Source organism: Thermobia domestica, chromosome 3 (genome assembly GCF_964235325.1).
Source record: "Thermobia domestica chromosome 3, izTheDome1.hap1.1, whole genome shotgun sequence".
NCBI classification, from domain to species: Eukaryota; Metazoa; Arthropoda; class Insecta; order Zygentoma; family Lepismatidae; genus Thermobia; species Thermobia domestica.
The window spans coordinates 67329547-67344991 of NC_137456.1; the positions used below are offsets into that span (position 1 = coordinate 67329547).

At 37.1% G+C, this 15445-nt stretch overlaps 1 protein-coding gene across 2 annotated transcripts in view; it reads left to right on the forward strand.

Annotated features, from left to right (window-relative positions):
- The window catches only part of LOC145680467 (uncharacterized), a 173171-nt gene extending 158995 nt beyond the window's left edge, over positions 1–14176 (forward strand). For both annotated transcript variants that reach the window (XM_081751032.1, XM_081751033.1), the window contains exons 5-6: positions 1997–2125; positions 12168–14176. In XM_081751032.1, coding sequence (XP_081607158.1) covers positions 1997–2125; positions 12168–12308 — 270 coding nt within the window. In that variant the 3' untranslated portion in view covers positions 12309–14176. The remainder of the gene's footprint in view (positions 1–1996; positions 2126–12167) is intronic.
- Positions 14177–15445: the final 1269 nt, after the last annotated feature.

Here is a 15445-nt window from a genome sequence, read left to right on the forward strand (position 1 = left end):
TACTGTACCTAATATCTGTATATGTCCCAGGCCGCTTCTTTCCTTCCTCAATCCTTTCTTCCTTCCCTTTCCTTGGATATTTTGATCGCCGGGAGATGTCATCCCTGATACGTGACGCGCTAACACGGCCATAAATGCCGAAAGTCCAGAAACCTAACTAACAAATTATGATATTTATAAGCCTAGGGTTGCCATTACATTGAATTTCTTGTAACTTTCAAATCAATGACATTTTTATGTAATATAATTATGTTCCTGATTTGCATGCACTTGAAATAAACAAAAGATATTTTCGTCTTCAATGTGTATGAAACACATTCGATCACTTGTCGAAGAACAATGCAGAAATATATCGAATGGCAGTTGAAATCCTAAACGAACAGTGTTGCCAAATTGTAAAGATTTACGGTAAGGGAACGTTATACTTCAACGCACCTGTTTAACCCTTTGGGGATCCTATGGTACAATTTGTACCATATGCACTTTTCATGGTACATTGCGTTATTTCTCTTCTATTTGAGCTTTTTCGTCCGTTTTTTTTTTGTTTTTGTTTTCCAAGTCCAGAGGCCTTGTAGAAAACATTACGTATGGTTTCAGACCGTCCTGCGTCCAGACATAGGAGATGATGACGTCATAATTCAAAAATTTATTTTCTCATTTTCTAAGCCTATGTTCAATATTTTTTGGCGGGCTTATTTTTCTACGTAGAAGATTGAAATTTTGCACAAACATTCAGTCCACCAAGTAGTATTTACCAGATTTTTTGTTCCGATGTCAGTGCTAAAACAGGGGGGGGGACCAGAGGGGAAAAGGGGTAAAAATAGGGATTTTTTTACCCCAAAAATCCCGTATCTCGTCATTTTCCCGCCTCACATACATGATAGGACCACGTGAGTCATACCGTCTGAAAGGCCGTTCCATTCTGAAGAGAATGACGGTCGAATTATTATTCTAGGGATATTATTATAATTAGGGCCGTCTCAGGGATTTTTTGAAAAATATACTTCTATATAGGGAAATATGGGGCATTGTCGGTATATATATTTTTTGGCGGGTTTATTTTTGAACGTAGAAGATTGAAATTTTGCACAAACATTCAGTCTACCGAGTACTATTTACCAGAATTTTTTGTTCCGATGTCAGTGCTAAAACAGGGGGGAACCAGAGGGGCAAAGGGGTAAAAATAGGGATTTTTACCCCAAAAATCCCGTATTTCGTCATTTTCCCGCCAAAAAAACATGATAGGACCACGTGCCCCCAAAAATTCCTTTTTTCAGAATTTTCCGCCTTAGATACATGATGGAGACATATGAATGGTACCGCCTGAAAGACAGTTCTATTCTGAACAGAATGATTGGCGGATTATAGTCCTAGGGTAATTAGGGATGTCTCAGGAATTTTTTTCCCTGAGATCATAGTGTTTTATGGTACTTTGGGGCACTGTGGGAATTTTTGATAAAAATTCTCCCGCCCTTACTATTCAAGATAGAAACTTGAAATTTGGCACACACATTCAGTATACCAAGTACTATTTCTCAGATTTTTTTTAGATGGCTACGATCACACAGAGAGGGTCCAGGGGGGGTCAAAGTTCAAGAAAAAAATTTTCCCTCCGAAATTTTCACTTTGACATTTTTTCCCAGCTTCTGGTATATGGTATGAGCACGCAAGTGGTACCATTTGAAAGCCAGCTCTATTCTGAAAAGAATGAGGTATGAACCATGATCCTAGGATAAATAGTGACGATACAGTAGCTGCTTGGCTGAAAGTCTAAAAAATAGCCCAAAAAGCCAGGATCCGGAAAGGGTTAAGGGTTAAATACAAATACGAAATTGCAACGATGATAACATACACAAAACCCTGAAAAAATAATTTCACTGTTTCTATCATCCACAGTAAAGACACTATGAAGAACAGCTCTGTTCTGAGTGATTTAGCTGCTGTTTCCCCAAGTAGTTATTATATATAGCTATATATATATATATTTTCATTGCAGGAGACCTCAACCGAGGACGTACCTGAATTAGAAGGAGACAAAGTGGTATTAAGGCCTCCAGGAAATGTATTCAATGCAGCTTTCGATTTAGTGACAGATGTGTCTCAAGTTGTTGGAAATACAATTATGGTAAGTGCTAAAAAGAAAGTCGCGTCCATAATTTATTTAATTTTCTTCGAAACAGGGAAAACAAACGCCGAACTTAGATGTTGTAAGTACAGTCATTCTGTAGGGTAAGTAAATGAAGGGTTTACTGATTTTAAAATTAAGATATGTATACAATATTTTTTAAAAATATGAACCGAATTTTAGAAAGGCACTAAAATGCTAAAAATAATAAGCTCTAAAGAAAGCAGATAATTATAATTAAACGCTTGAAAATAGAAAATGATATATATGTATTGCTATTTTTATCTATGAATTGTTTTTTTTAATGTCGTGCCAAGCCGAACAAGTTATTACCTATTATAACATTATTTCCATGGTAATTTTATTAGTCATTAAATATGCTTGGCTTTGCTCGACTACAATTTTTTTTATAGATAACACAACCACACTCATAAAATAACAGTTCTGTGCACCGGACCTCAAGGTATTTTGTTACACAGAATCAAAAATTCGAAACCCCCAGGACGATTGACCGTGTGAATTTCTATCATGGGCGAAAAACTGGAACGATTTTGGATAGGGAGGATACACGTAACCAGCAATACAAAAAGCAAAAGTTCTGTATAGCAGACCGCAGGGCATGAATACGATGTATTTTGTTACACAGATCCAACTTTCGAAATCCCCAGGACGGATTGACCGTGTCAATTTCTTCTATTGGGGAAAAATTTAAACGATTTTGGATAGGGAGAACACACGTTTTTCGCCCTTAAACAAAATTAACACGGACCTCCAACACTCTTCTCGGAGTGACGAATCACAGAAAAGTGGATGATATTCTGGTAATGGTAGGGCAAGACCAGCACGTAAATTGTCATGATATCACAATTGTTCTGAACTCCCATCACCATTGGTAAATCATCCGCAGAAAGCTGGCTGAAAAGATAGGGTCTTACCTCTTAGTTATATGCAACCCGCATTGCATTGATGAATTTCTGGTTGTAGTATACGAGGATATTTATCCCGTATTTTAGGATATGTTTCAGGCGTTAAAGCTATTATTTGACTTTAAAATTAAATAATAATTAATTTTCTTCAAGTTTTTATACTTAGGTACGTATAAACCTTCCTCGGGAACAGCTTGTTGAAATATGAAAATCGCGGCTTCTTGACCGCATCGAAATATGAAAAAATGTTTCTCGAGGTAGTCGCGTACAGCCATACATAGTCTACCTATGAACATATAAGCATACGCACATACAGCTCAAATTAAGATCCTTTTTTTTTAAAAAAAAAAAAGACCGTTGAAAACCGATTGTGTTCTGAAATAATATGAATTTGTATGCTTGAACGCACCCCTTAATACGATTCTTTGAACGTACCATAGCAATTATGTGTTCCACTTCTTACCCAGTTTGGCGACACGACCGTCATTTACAGTCCAGATTATGTTCTTTAGCACAGAATGCGAATGTGTGTTTTGTAAAGTGTTCCTACGTACTGAATATGTGTCTAACAGCGCATATATAATAATAGTAGGCACAAAAAGTGCTACGGTATAACATTATATGTGATTGTGTAATGGACAGAGTGAAAAACTGTAAAAGTCAACGAAAGTTAGATAGGAAGTTAATATTGCTAATGGTTCAAATTTGCAGGTATGGATACCTTTCCAAGTTGGCGGAAATATTTGACGGTTAAATGGACAGGCACCAGGACTCAACCCAAAGCATAGACACAAACCAATCTAATTATCGTGATCTGCTCCTAAATGTCCGAACTATCACATTAACAATAGCTCTGGCTAGAAACGCTGCAGAATTTTTGAGGACACACGTATCGCTGACCGTTTATGCCATCTGCACAAAGTTTGTTGTTTGTGTTGGAGTTTTATATCTGATTCTATGATCGAGCGTATGAAACGAGAGGTTCGAATCACCTGAACTTCCAGTGGAAATCGAACTCATGACGAAGACATGTACGCTAACCAAGTAGTCATGGGGAAGACCTGTGACACGTGGCTGTTTTATACTAGGCGAAAAATCCGATGCATTTACCTCACATAAGTGACTGTCACTGCGCTTTATCATAGAGTCCAGAACAGCAGGATAATACACTCTTCATGGACGAGTCTAGTTTTGGCCTGTTTATCTGAAGTGTTTCAAACGCAAGTTTTAACCTCACTAATATTGTAGAAAGCGATTGCTATGATGCCGAAATCTTCGTCTAAGGAAGAATCATGTTATAGGGGATATACTATATTCTTATACCACTAATTGAGTTCCAGTAACATATTATGACGGATGTGATCTATAGAAATGTCATCTAACTATAATATGTGAGATATTTTCAGGAATTCTATCTGAATAAATGATAGATGACCCTTGCTGGAGCAGGAATGTCTCAAACATGAAGATATCATTCGTTTGGAGTAATCACATCGATTCCCCAGAACTACAATTTTATCATGTACATGGACGCCGTTAGTTGCAGAGGAGTGGTAGCCATATCTTCGCCTCGACCTCCGAAGTAGCTTGTCCAGGAATGGAATGCGTTACCAAAGGAAACGTTAAGCGTCCTAACATTTAGCATGGCATTTGTACTGTAATCATTTGAAGTACCTATGACACGTATTGAACGGTTTCGATTCCATCAATCATCATAACACCTATGATACAAGATGCTACATAGCACACACAACAAATGCCTTATAATGTTGTTAGTGTGGTGTTCGTATTCCAATTGGTTTCCTCACGGTTCACGTTTACATATCACATACTGGTATATATCACACTTTTTAAAACATTTTTTCGGAAAAAAAATCCTATAATTTCTGGACATGAGCGTACTTATTAGGGGTAACAATGTAGTCAGTGACGAATTCTGGTCACGAAAATCAATTCAGAAATAGGATATAAGTGACTTACAAAACGATTTCCAGCACTATTAATAGAAAATGTTATAATTTGGGAGGTTTTTCCATCGGTGTGTCGTCTTTTCAGTCAGTAGCGATGTTTTATAAAACGCATTTAAATCTATATAGGCGGTATTTAAGTAATGTCCTGCTACCAACACTTTTAAATATTTTATTTAAGGCATGAAGAAAATTCCATAGATGGCAAAGCAATACCGATTGTTTAAAGATCGTAATTAGTGAGTGTGTATACCCTGTATCCTGCCTAATACTGGGTATTTAAAAGACAAGACGTACTCAGGCCCCTAATTCGAAGGGTTAATAGTATTACCAGACTGAATCTATTTCTTCTCTTTCTACAGCTCTTCCGAAAATAATTACAACCTTCTGAAAAGGAAACAGTTTCAAGCACTCCTCAAAGCAAATTAAAACTTTTTAGTACTATACCACAAATTCTATATCTGGATGGTATTAAAATGCAACTACTATCCATCCACCCATCCTTATATCTGACAGTTTACAGGTTGATAGTACCGGGTTCCTTTTTGGATCCCTTGCTTCCTATATGAGCTATGAAAGCATGTGAATTGGACGCAAGTGACTTGATATTGTCCAAGGGCAACTGTCGTACCTTCATTGACGATTTTGTTTATGTTGTCTGATCGATGTGGCTATCAGTTGTGGTGCTGTGCCGATAAGAGCCCTAGATGGTTTGTATGATTACTGAGGAGGCTGTGGTCGAGCATAGACCTGTCGAGTAGCTGGTATGGTTCATATTTGTCGCAGAATGTCGTGGTCAGATTCTTGTAGTTTCTTACAGAATCTTCGAGAATGTAGGTCCATTAACGGGTCCAGGGGAAGTAATCCAGTGTCTTCATGTAGTTGTGCTATGCGGGTGTCACGACTATGGCCAGTGAGGATCCTGATGGCGTAGTTTTGAACTCTTTTCAGTTTAACAAGATGTGTTTTGGCTGCATGTCTCCATGCTGGGTGAGCATAGAGGAACCCTGGTTGTATGATCTGTTTATAGACATGGATCTTCGTGCTGAGGCTTAATGCTGGTGAGCGAAGGAGACATGTGATAGCACGACGTCGTTGAAGAGCTTTCTTTGCTGTATGCTGAATGTGTGGTCCTAGGGTTAGTTTTCGATCCAGTTGTACTCCGAGGTGACACTGGTAGTTTGAGGAAACTGATGAGGTCCATAATATAATGAGACGTCCGGTGGACGGTATGCTCTTGTGAAGTGAATTACAAAAGATTTTTGAGAATTGATTTGTATACGCCACTGCGTAGCCCATTATTCCAATTGATGTAAATGACGCTGAAGCCGGAGGGTAGAAAAGCTGAGATTCTGATTGAAGACGAAGAGAGCCGTATCACCTGCAAAGGTGCCTACTGCAGTGGTTTCAGTAGTGGGAAGATCAGCTGTATAAAGATTATATAGCAGAGGTGACAGGCAGGAACCTTGCGGGATTCCAGCGGCCATTGGAAATCGGTCAGACAAGGTGGAGGCCTGACGGACCTGGAATCTCCTGAAATCCAGAAAAGAGACTATCAAGGCTGTGAAGTAGGTAGGAATTCCCATACGATGAAGCTTGTATTTTCAGTCCCGCATACCAGACAGGATCAAACGCTTTTTCAACGTCCAAAAACTCTGCCACTGCTTGGGATTTGTCATTGAGATGTTGGATGATAAGTTCTACAAGTCGCCTTATTTGAACCGTCATGCCGAAATCAGGTCTGAATCCAAACTGATGTCCTGGCAGTAAATTTTGATCTAAAACGAAATTCAGGAGCTGACGGTACAGGAGACGTTCCAGAGCTTTGCTGAGATAGCAGAGTACGCTAATTGGCCTGTAATGTTGGGGGAAAAGGAGATTTATCCCTGGTTTGGGAATCATGCAGACGATCGCCAGTTTCCAGGGACGTTGGGAAATGAAAGTGGAGTAGGATGGCGTTGAAAAGGCGACTTAATATAACTACAAGTTTCCTGGGAGCGTTCTTCAGGGCAGCACCAGGAATGTTGTCCGGACCAGCAGCTTTCTCTGGTTGGAGGCGCTGGAGGACGGCATTGATTTCTCGTGGAGTAAATAGGAGAGTGGGTGCTAACGGTATCGCTGGATGAGCTTGAGCCAGGAAGCGATGCACTCGTCGAATTGTATCCTCGTCGCTAGGTTCAACATTGGGCTGGAACTGAGTACTTACTTGTTATGCAAAGATTGTCCCTTTGTCATTATCATCAAATATAAGGCCTCGAGGTCCATGAAGAGACTGAACGGAGCGGACGGTAGATATTGAAAGCGATCTGACTAAGCGCCAGAAATCTCTGTAAGACTTTTGAATGGAGTGAAGTTTGGCATCTCACTGTTGACATTTGATTCTTTGGAGTCGTTTCTTCAGATTCTGATGAATATAGTTATATAGAGTCTTGAATGCTCGTATTCGAAGGTGTTGCCAAAGTATGCGCGCCCAGTTTTTGAGGTGGACAATTGCAGTGGTGCGTTTGTCATCGGAGGATCCCTGAAGATCGGAAGAAGTTTTACTTGTGGTTTGGCAATAAGCACTTTGGATAGCGGCTGTTGTTTGATGAGTTGCTTTGTCAATGTCAGCGAAGGTGTGAAGCAGCATCTGAGTACCGAGCATGTCATGTAGCAGCCGACGATAATAGCCCCAGTTGATGATGGACACCTGAGGTAGATGTGTTAAGAACAGGAGATGTTGATTCTGTATGCACATGGTGACAGGATTATGATCAGGATAGTGCAGGAATAGAAACTGATGCTGCAACTAGTAGTGGATCGTAGGCAATAGAGTAAAAATTTCTAGTTTCAACTGTATGGAAGACTTCAGATAACTTTAATTATTATTTCAAAGTTACCATTATTTCATCAAAGAGTGCTACAATGTGCACGCATTTATTTATTTGTTTATTATAAATTGAATAAAATGTATTAGTCTACTCCAAGAAACAATACCACAAATTAATGTGAAGCTATCCTAAGATTGTTCTGTCATCTAGTAACAAAACTTATAAGCACGGAACAGCAACAACTTCCTTTAGTTTAGGCCACAGAACGTTGATCCGTCCTGGAATTACCTACGTGTAGTGATGTGGAAGAGAAATGATAGCGAATACAGTGTACATTAATTTCTATTGATGAAAAGATGTTCTGCTACTAATTCTAAATTTGCCGAAAGACAACAAATAAACTTTCATTCATAAACCTCTATTTGAATTGTAAGACTAATCACCATACTGACAGCAAACTCGGAGAATTTGCTCTTGAAGTATTATATCATGGACAAAAATTCGCAAATTGTATTCTCTACGCTTGATTTCTAAATTTCATCATATAGGACCACCAGGCCCGTATCCACGGGGGGGGGGATAGGGGGCCGGGCACTCCCTAAACTGTGGCTGACCCCCAAGAAAGTTTCACGGTAGGCTTGCAAATGAACTATAATATGGTGATGAAGTATAATATAATTGGGTCGGCCCCCCCTAACTTCTACCGGCCCTCCCTAAATTTTTGGGCTGGCTACGGGCCTGAGAACCACCTATTTTTTCGTATTTCGTAGATTTTGCCCTTAAAAATCAAGAACAATACGAGAAGTTATCAAAAATACGGTGAATCATTTTATTTGAAACAAAGTAATAAGCTTAAATGGAATTTGATTTAATCTCTTTCAAAGTACTGTCCTTGGCTAGCAATGCACTCAGTCCAACGTTGAATTCATGACTGGAAGCATTTCTGGAAGCCTTCTTTTGGAAGGGCGGTCAGCTGTTCTATTGTGGCTCTCTCAATGTCAGGAATGGTGTCCAAACGTTTTGCTTTCAGCACGGTTTTAATTTTTGTCAAGAGCCAGAAGTCGCGTCATGTTATATCTGGAGAGTACAATGGATGTGAACAGACAGGAATATTTTTTTTTGGCCAAAAACACCTGTTCGACAGTTAAAAGTCGGAGAACGAATTTCACACTCATTTTTCTCATTTCCAAATCGGTGGTTAAAATGCTTTGTACGGACCTGTACGAGATGCTTAGTTCTTTAGAAAGCTCTCGAATAGTTATTTGTCTATTTGAACGAACAAGTTTTGCCACTCTTTGCACATTTTCTTCTGTTTTTGAGGTGAATAGACGTCCCAAAATTTGCTCATCCTCTACCGACTCACTTCCGCTTTTAAATCGCTCATACCTACTACTTGTAAACAGTCTTCAAAGTTACAGCATTATCCCCATACACCAATTTTAACATTTCATGAGTTTCTTTGGCACTCTTTTGCAATTTAAAACAGAACTTAATGTTCATGCGTTGTTGATGCGCGGCGAACACAACCTGACTCTCGCGGCTATGGACGCTGACTGACAAGTCAGAACGTGTTCCAACTTGACAATGCGTGTCACAACGGATCAGGCTATCGGACAAATTATATGAAGTGGTTGTACCGTCAGCAGTTGCTGCTAAAAAAGGATATCCATCCACTGTATTTTTTTTACCAAACCTTGTATATAATAGTGGCTCCCAACCTTGTTGACAATTTTGTAACTAGCGACATAATTTTTTTAAAATCATAAAAATTGTTTTTCTCCTTCATTTTCTAAAGAAACTAATCCTCACAACTTAACCTCAACTAAGTAACTTTGTTAAGTACAATGTAAGTTATCGATTGTATCGTATTTGGACAACCTCATAGTTAAACAAAAATTACAGTTTAAAGGTTAATTATTATTTTGACATACTGGTACTATATAAACACACATTGTCATTTTGCCACTGCCATAGTGAAAAGTTTGATTAGTGTACATTTCAGGGCCAGTTTCTTTTTAATAGGAGATTTGGTTATAGTACATCAAGTTTTAAGTTTACAAAGAAAGTTTTTGTCGATTTTTCGGAAACTACGCATAAGGATTTACACATCAAATATGATTTTGTTAAGCTTAAGAGGCCCCCCTCCATCAAATTGAAATTAAAATACAGCTAATTTTACAGTAATTATGTGATATCTTCAATTAGATAAAAGATAATCGAAAAGTGGAACATGAGCTCGCTAGACAATATTAGTTCACAAGAGATACCGTTATCACGACTCACTTATCTGCTATCGATTTCCAGCCATTTAGAAAATTAGCATTTATTTTCACGTTTCTAAACGGCTGCAAACGGAAAGTTCCTAGGTGACTCGTGATAACGGTAAATCATTCCAAATAATATTGTCTAGCGCGGTCTTGTTGTTCCACATTTCGATTATCTTTTATCTATTTGAAGATATCACATAATTACTGTAAAATTAGCGATATTTTAATTTCGCAGTGATTACGCCTCTTAATGAGTTTTATCAGAATTGTATATGCAGTGATGATTTCAGGAGGTGACTCAGGGTAAATCTTTTCCTCCCGGAGCCACGAAATTCCACTGAGAACCATACATCCTCAATGAAAATTAATACTTTTCATTCCCTAGTGTATTGAAATTCCCACCTCCTGGAGAAAATCTTGTAAAATTATCACTGGATATATGTTTGACTTTTAGGTCATTTTTTTCCTGTTAAATGCTAATAATAATACTTCTATTACTACCTGAGATCCACAGTGCAAATAGTATGTACCGTACTAAAAAAAATTAAATGGAAATAAAATCTTTAAGTTTAACGTCCCACGATTATACCCTTTAGGCTAAGGGAGACGATGATTAAAGCAAGTGAATAATGATCGAAGAATTGGTTGATTGAGAATATGGGAAAGAACGTGAGTCCCCGAGAAAACCCACGGGCACGATGTTGTCCAACTCAAACTTACTTGGCCGGGCATGGAACCAGGAACCCCACGCGCCAGAGGCAAGTACTCTACCACTGACCCTGAGGGCGCGGTAGCCCAGTGGTAGAGCGTTCACCTCCGGTACTTGGGGTCCCTGGTTCGATCCCAGCTTGCGCCTTGTGGACTTTGTGGTGGACAAACATCGTGCTCGTGGGTTTTCTCGGGGTTCTTCCGTTTCCTCCCACTTTCTTCATCATTCCACCGTTTCACTCATCTCTCATCATCACCGTCTCTTTTAGCCTAACCGGCATAATCGTGGGACGTAAAACTTAAAAGATTTCATTTCATTTTCTACCACTGACCCACCGCGCTCCCATTAGTATGTAACGAAGTCACAACCAGAAGAAAAAGAATAATTCGAAGCGTTATATTTTAAATTTTTAATCTATGTATTTAGCGAGGAAGAAAATTTGTTTTCAATTTATTGATTTATAACATGAACTCTAACAGTGGCTTATATAATAACTTCGGTGTTGATTGGAATACATATAAATTGTGAACCACAGTAAGAATGTGAACTATTCATTCTTCTGTAATTTTTAAAAGATAATTATATTAGATAGGGTAATCTTTGATATATACCGTTAAATGAAACCAACTGTGCTTGTTTTGAATGATAATGTATTGCAAAATATTGAATTACTTTTGATGAAATGTTATTTATTCATATGTTTTTGTTATTATTGGTGTTGCTTTTAAATGCAGTGCGTTATATTTTTATATCAAGCTTTCAATTCTACTTCTTGCTTAATTTTTAAATAGTTGACTTTATTCTATTTAATGTTTTTTTCCTAAATTTGAATTCCAACTAATCTGCCTTACCTATTATTCTACACAGATTACCTTATATTACTCCCACTCTTTGCCCATTAGTGGGACCATACCAACTTAACTTTATAGCAGGGAAAATAGTGGGGGAATGTAAGTATACAACCTTCTAGTATGTCTGGTTTTATTTTTGCGGATGCAAGAATTGCCTTATAGCGCATGTTTTTCTTTACACGTCAAATGCTCACTTCAAGGAGAAATGGGAATAATTCTTCAAAAATTCTGAATAGAATATACAAACAATCTATTGGGTAATTTTTTCTTATCAGTTCAGCTGTTGTTATAAACAACAATTTTCACCATACACCACCACAATTTTCAATATACATATACCTCCACATAATTCGTGAAACCACTGTGTGCACGATATACAATATATATCCAAACCTATCATAATATTACTATACATTTGTAATAACTGAATATATAATATTTTACTCAATATTTCGTAAATGTAAGAATTTTAAAGTTATTCCTAACCTTTCTCTTTCTTATTTTTTTTACAGAACACAGCAAGAAGAACTCAGAGGTTTTTTGAAGATTTAAGGCCAATTTTGCGGAGGGTCTTAGGAATTGAAATTAGAACTAATGCAAACAGAAATTCAAATTCAAACGCAGTGGACACCAATGAAGTGGAAGAAACGTGAAAACGTCCAATAAAACTTAAATTAATCTAGTTCGTAACTTTTAAAAGACTGGTGTCAAAGTTCCATATTTCTCAGTGCTCAGGAAGAGTGAGAAAGACTATAAAACAAAACCATTTTGTTTACCAAAGACGAAGTTTCTTATGTAAACAAGTGATACATGTTGGATTCTTATAGGAGAATCCTTCATTTGTGTTAGATTTGTTCGTAGGAGGACATTTTCCTTAGTAAAAATAGATCTATCTACTGTTAACATCGGAAATTAAGAAAGTTTTTTTTGTGAAATGTTTACAGAATCAAGTTGTAATTTAAGGTATCAGTACATGTGTCTTCCTAGATACATAGTTTTATTTTCTGGTCGGTGAAACTTATGATGTATGATGTAAATTTAACACTTACTGTCTTATGATTGGTGGGTTGACTTGTTTTTTTCCTAAAGCATTTGTCTGTAAATTTATATAGGACAGGAAAATCTGCGAGGCATTGGCAGAAAAAGAGGGAAGCAATGGTCTTTTATTGTTTGGCTAGTAATATCAGTTAAGGCACGTAAAAGTCATACAAGAAACACATTAAAAGTAACGTGATTCTTTGAGGGGAAGATTCTGATACGAATTTGTCTTATAATGGCATGCTAGAAGCTTCATCTGAGTTGGTCAGATGCAAGTAGCCTTAGAGGAATTCCTATGGATTTCCTTTCTCGTTATTATTTTCAAAATATTGTATGAGCAATTGGTCGCTGGCATCTCTTACAATTTTCAAAGTACTAATTGTTGGACGATTTTTTTAAAATCATGTTTTAAATTTCCCCATGAGAATTACTTGATATACGACCAGACCTCGACCAGATGCTTGGCTTACCTTCAGTTTGATATTAGCAACTGCATGAAGGAATAAGAGTTCACAGGTAATATTAAGATTTCGACTTCATTGCGGTTTAGTATTTAGAAAATACTACGAAACAAAGTAAACTGTGTCTTTCGGTCATTGTTTATCCTTTCACAATTTGAACTTCCATTAATAATAACTTCAGTTACAACACCTGATTAAAAATACGCAGAAAAATTCTAACATGTCGTCATTTTCTATTTGATAAAACATTTTAAGTACTAGACAACTTCGAAGCTCGAATTTTGATATTGTCTTTTGTTCTTTCATTATTTTGAAAATGGTTAAAAAAAATGAGTAAGAGCAAATTCACATAAATCTCCTCGTTAATTAACTGTGGAGCAGAATACAAGTGGATAACAGATGCCAGCACGATCACCCATTGTTTTAAGTGAGCAACAGTGACGACGCTAGAAAAGACAATAGGGGTTCCCATTCCTATTGCTCGACCCACTATTGACTCCCAGATATGTCGTGTTGTAAGATAAACGAAGTAATACAAAAACTATCGTTTTTGGTACACAAATAAAAAAAAAATAGCTGCCTCAAAAAATCCTCTGGGCCTTCACTTGTCCCCTTGAAATTAAAGCTGGTACCCTCCTCGTCACTCGGGAGCAATAACCAAAATTAGCTTTGTAAAGACTAATAGATGGATGGCGAAACTTGGCTCAAATTGAATCAATAATCCGTGCATTTGTTTTTAATTATTTTGTTTCTTCCGTTGCTGAGCAATTTATTTACGCCTTAGCAACAAGGTGTGAATAATTAAATTTATCTAAGCAAATAAAGAAACACAATAATGTAAACGTCCCCGAGTAATCAGTCCTTTGGTTAGTACCTAGAAGTGAAGAAAGATGGTATTGAGTATAAATGAGAGAGAGTGTGTTTGATTTTTGAATATTAACTGGAATTTTTATATTTTGTTTTAAAAATATTATCATAATTTCTACCATGTTAACATGATGATTCAAATAAACTGATATTACTTACTTTTGAATGTTTATCAATCAAAACAACTGAGTTACAAATATAATAATTATAAGATTGCGAATAAGAAAATTGAAACATGTGTAGCCTATTGGGTACCGTATTTAAAGATTTCTGCATGGTGTTGTTCTTCATGGTTGTACATAAAACATTGTGTGGTGTACTTGCATCTAATATACCTATACTTTAGGCTTATGAATCTAACAAAATAATATTTAAAAAACTGAAATGTTTTCTCTGTTAGTTTATAAGGCATTGCTGCTTATCGCCGGACCACACGCAAATCGAAAAAGAAAAATAAGAAAATATTTAGTTTTTCCTCCAACTGGGTTGTCACAATAACTCACTTAGCAGTGATTATTGTTCGAAATACAGTGTGGACGTATGTCATAAAAACTAGTGCATAAAACACGAACCAACTTGTGCTAGGTGGCCACTTAAAAGCACGAATGTTATCTAAACCGAGTCAGGGCAGGATTATATCAGGGGCCCGAGGGGGTGCATCCAAAGGAAGCAGGCGCATGTCATAATATGCATGGTTTAGGTTGCACAGCTTTGGGTAAGATACTAGATGCCATCCAAAAAAGTACCAAAAAGTACTAAATTAGGTTAGAATCTATTAGGTTTGCTTAGATGTTCCTATGCTTTTCTGTAGTTTCAATTCGTTTCCATAGTTACGATAAACCGTTGACCTGTCATACCTTTCACAATTTCAACAACTGACAGTCCTTACTTTTGTATAACTCGATAAAACTCAAACACGATATGTCACAATCTAGTCATAAATTATAAATTATTCATAAATTATCCAATTTATCTGGTAAATTTTCTAAAATTGATCCGACGATACAGCAGTTAACCCTTTTATAACAATAAATTTATGTATAGTGGAGCAGAAATCGTAGTATCCTATGGGAAACTGGTACAATTGCCCACCTGGGTTGTCAATCAATAGTATAATGTCATACTAATACTATTGAAAAATAAGAATCTATACCATACTGGTAAATCTTCTTCCTTCCCAAGCAAAATACGAAATGTGCTGAATAAAATACAATTTATAATAACTGTGGCCAGGACAAGGATTAGAGTCTGCACCTTAATTAATTATCTGGCAAGAGGAACAAATAAGATTAGATTACAAACTTATTATAGTACATATAAGAACGTCTTAGCTATGTGTAAGACTAATTCATAATAGTTTACATTTCCACTAATAGATGACACTACCGGTGCTGTCTACTTGTCTGACTCCAACAGATGGTGAA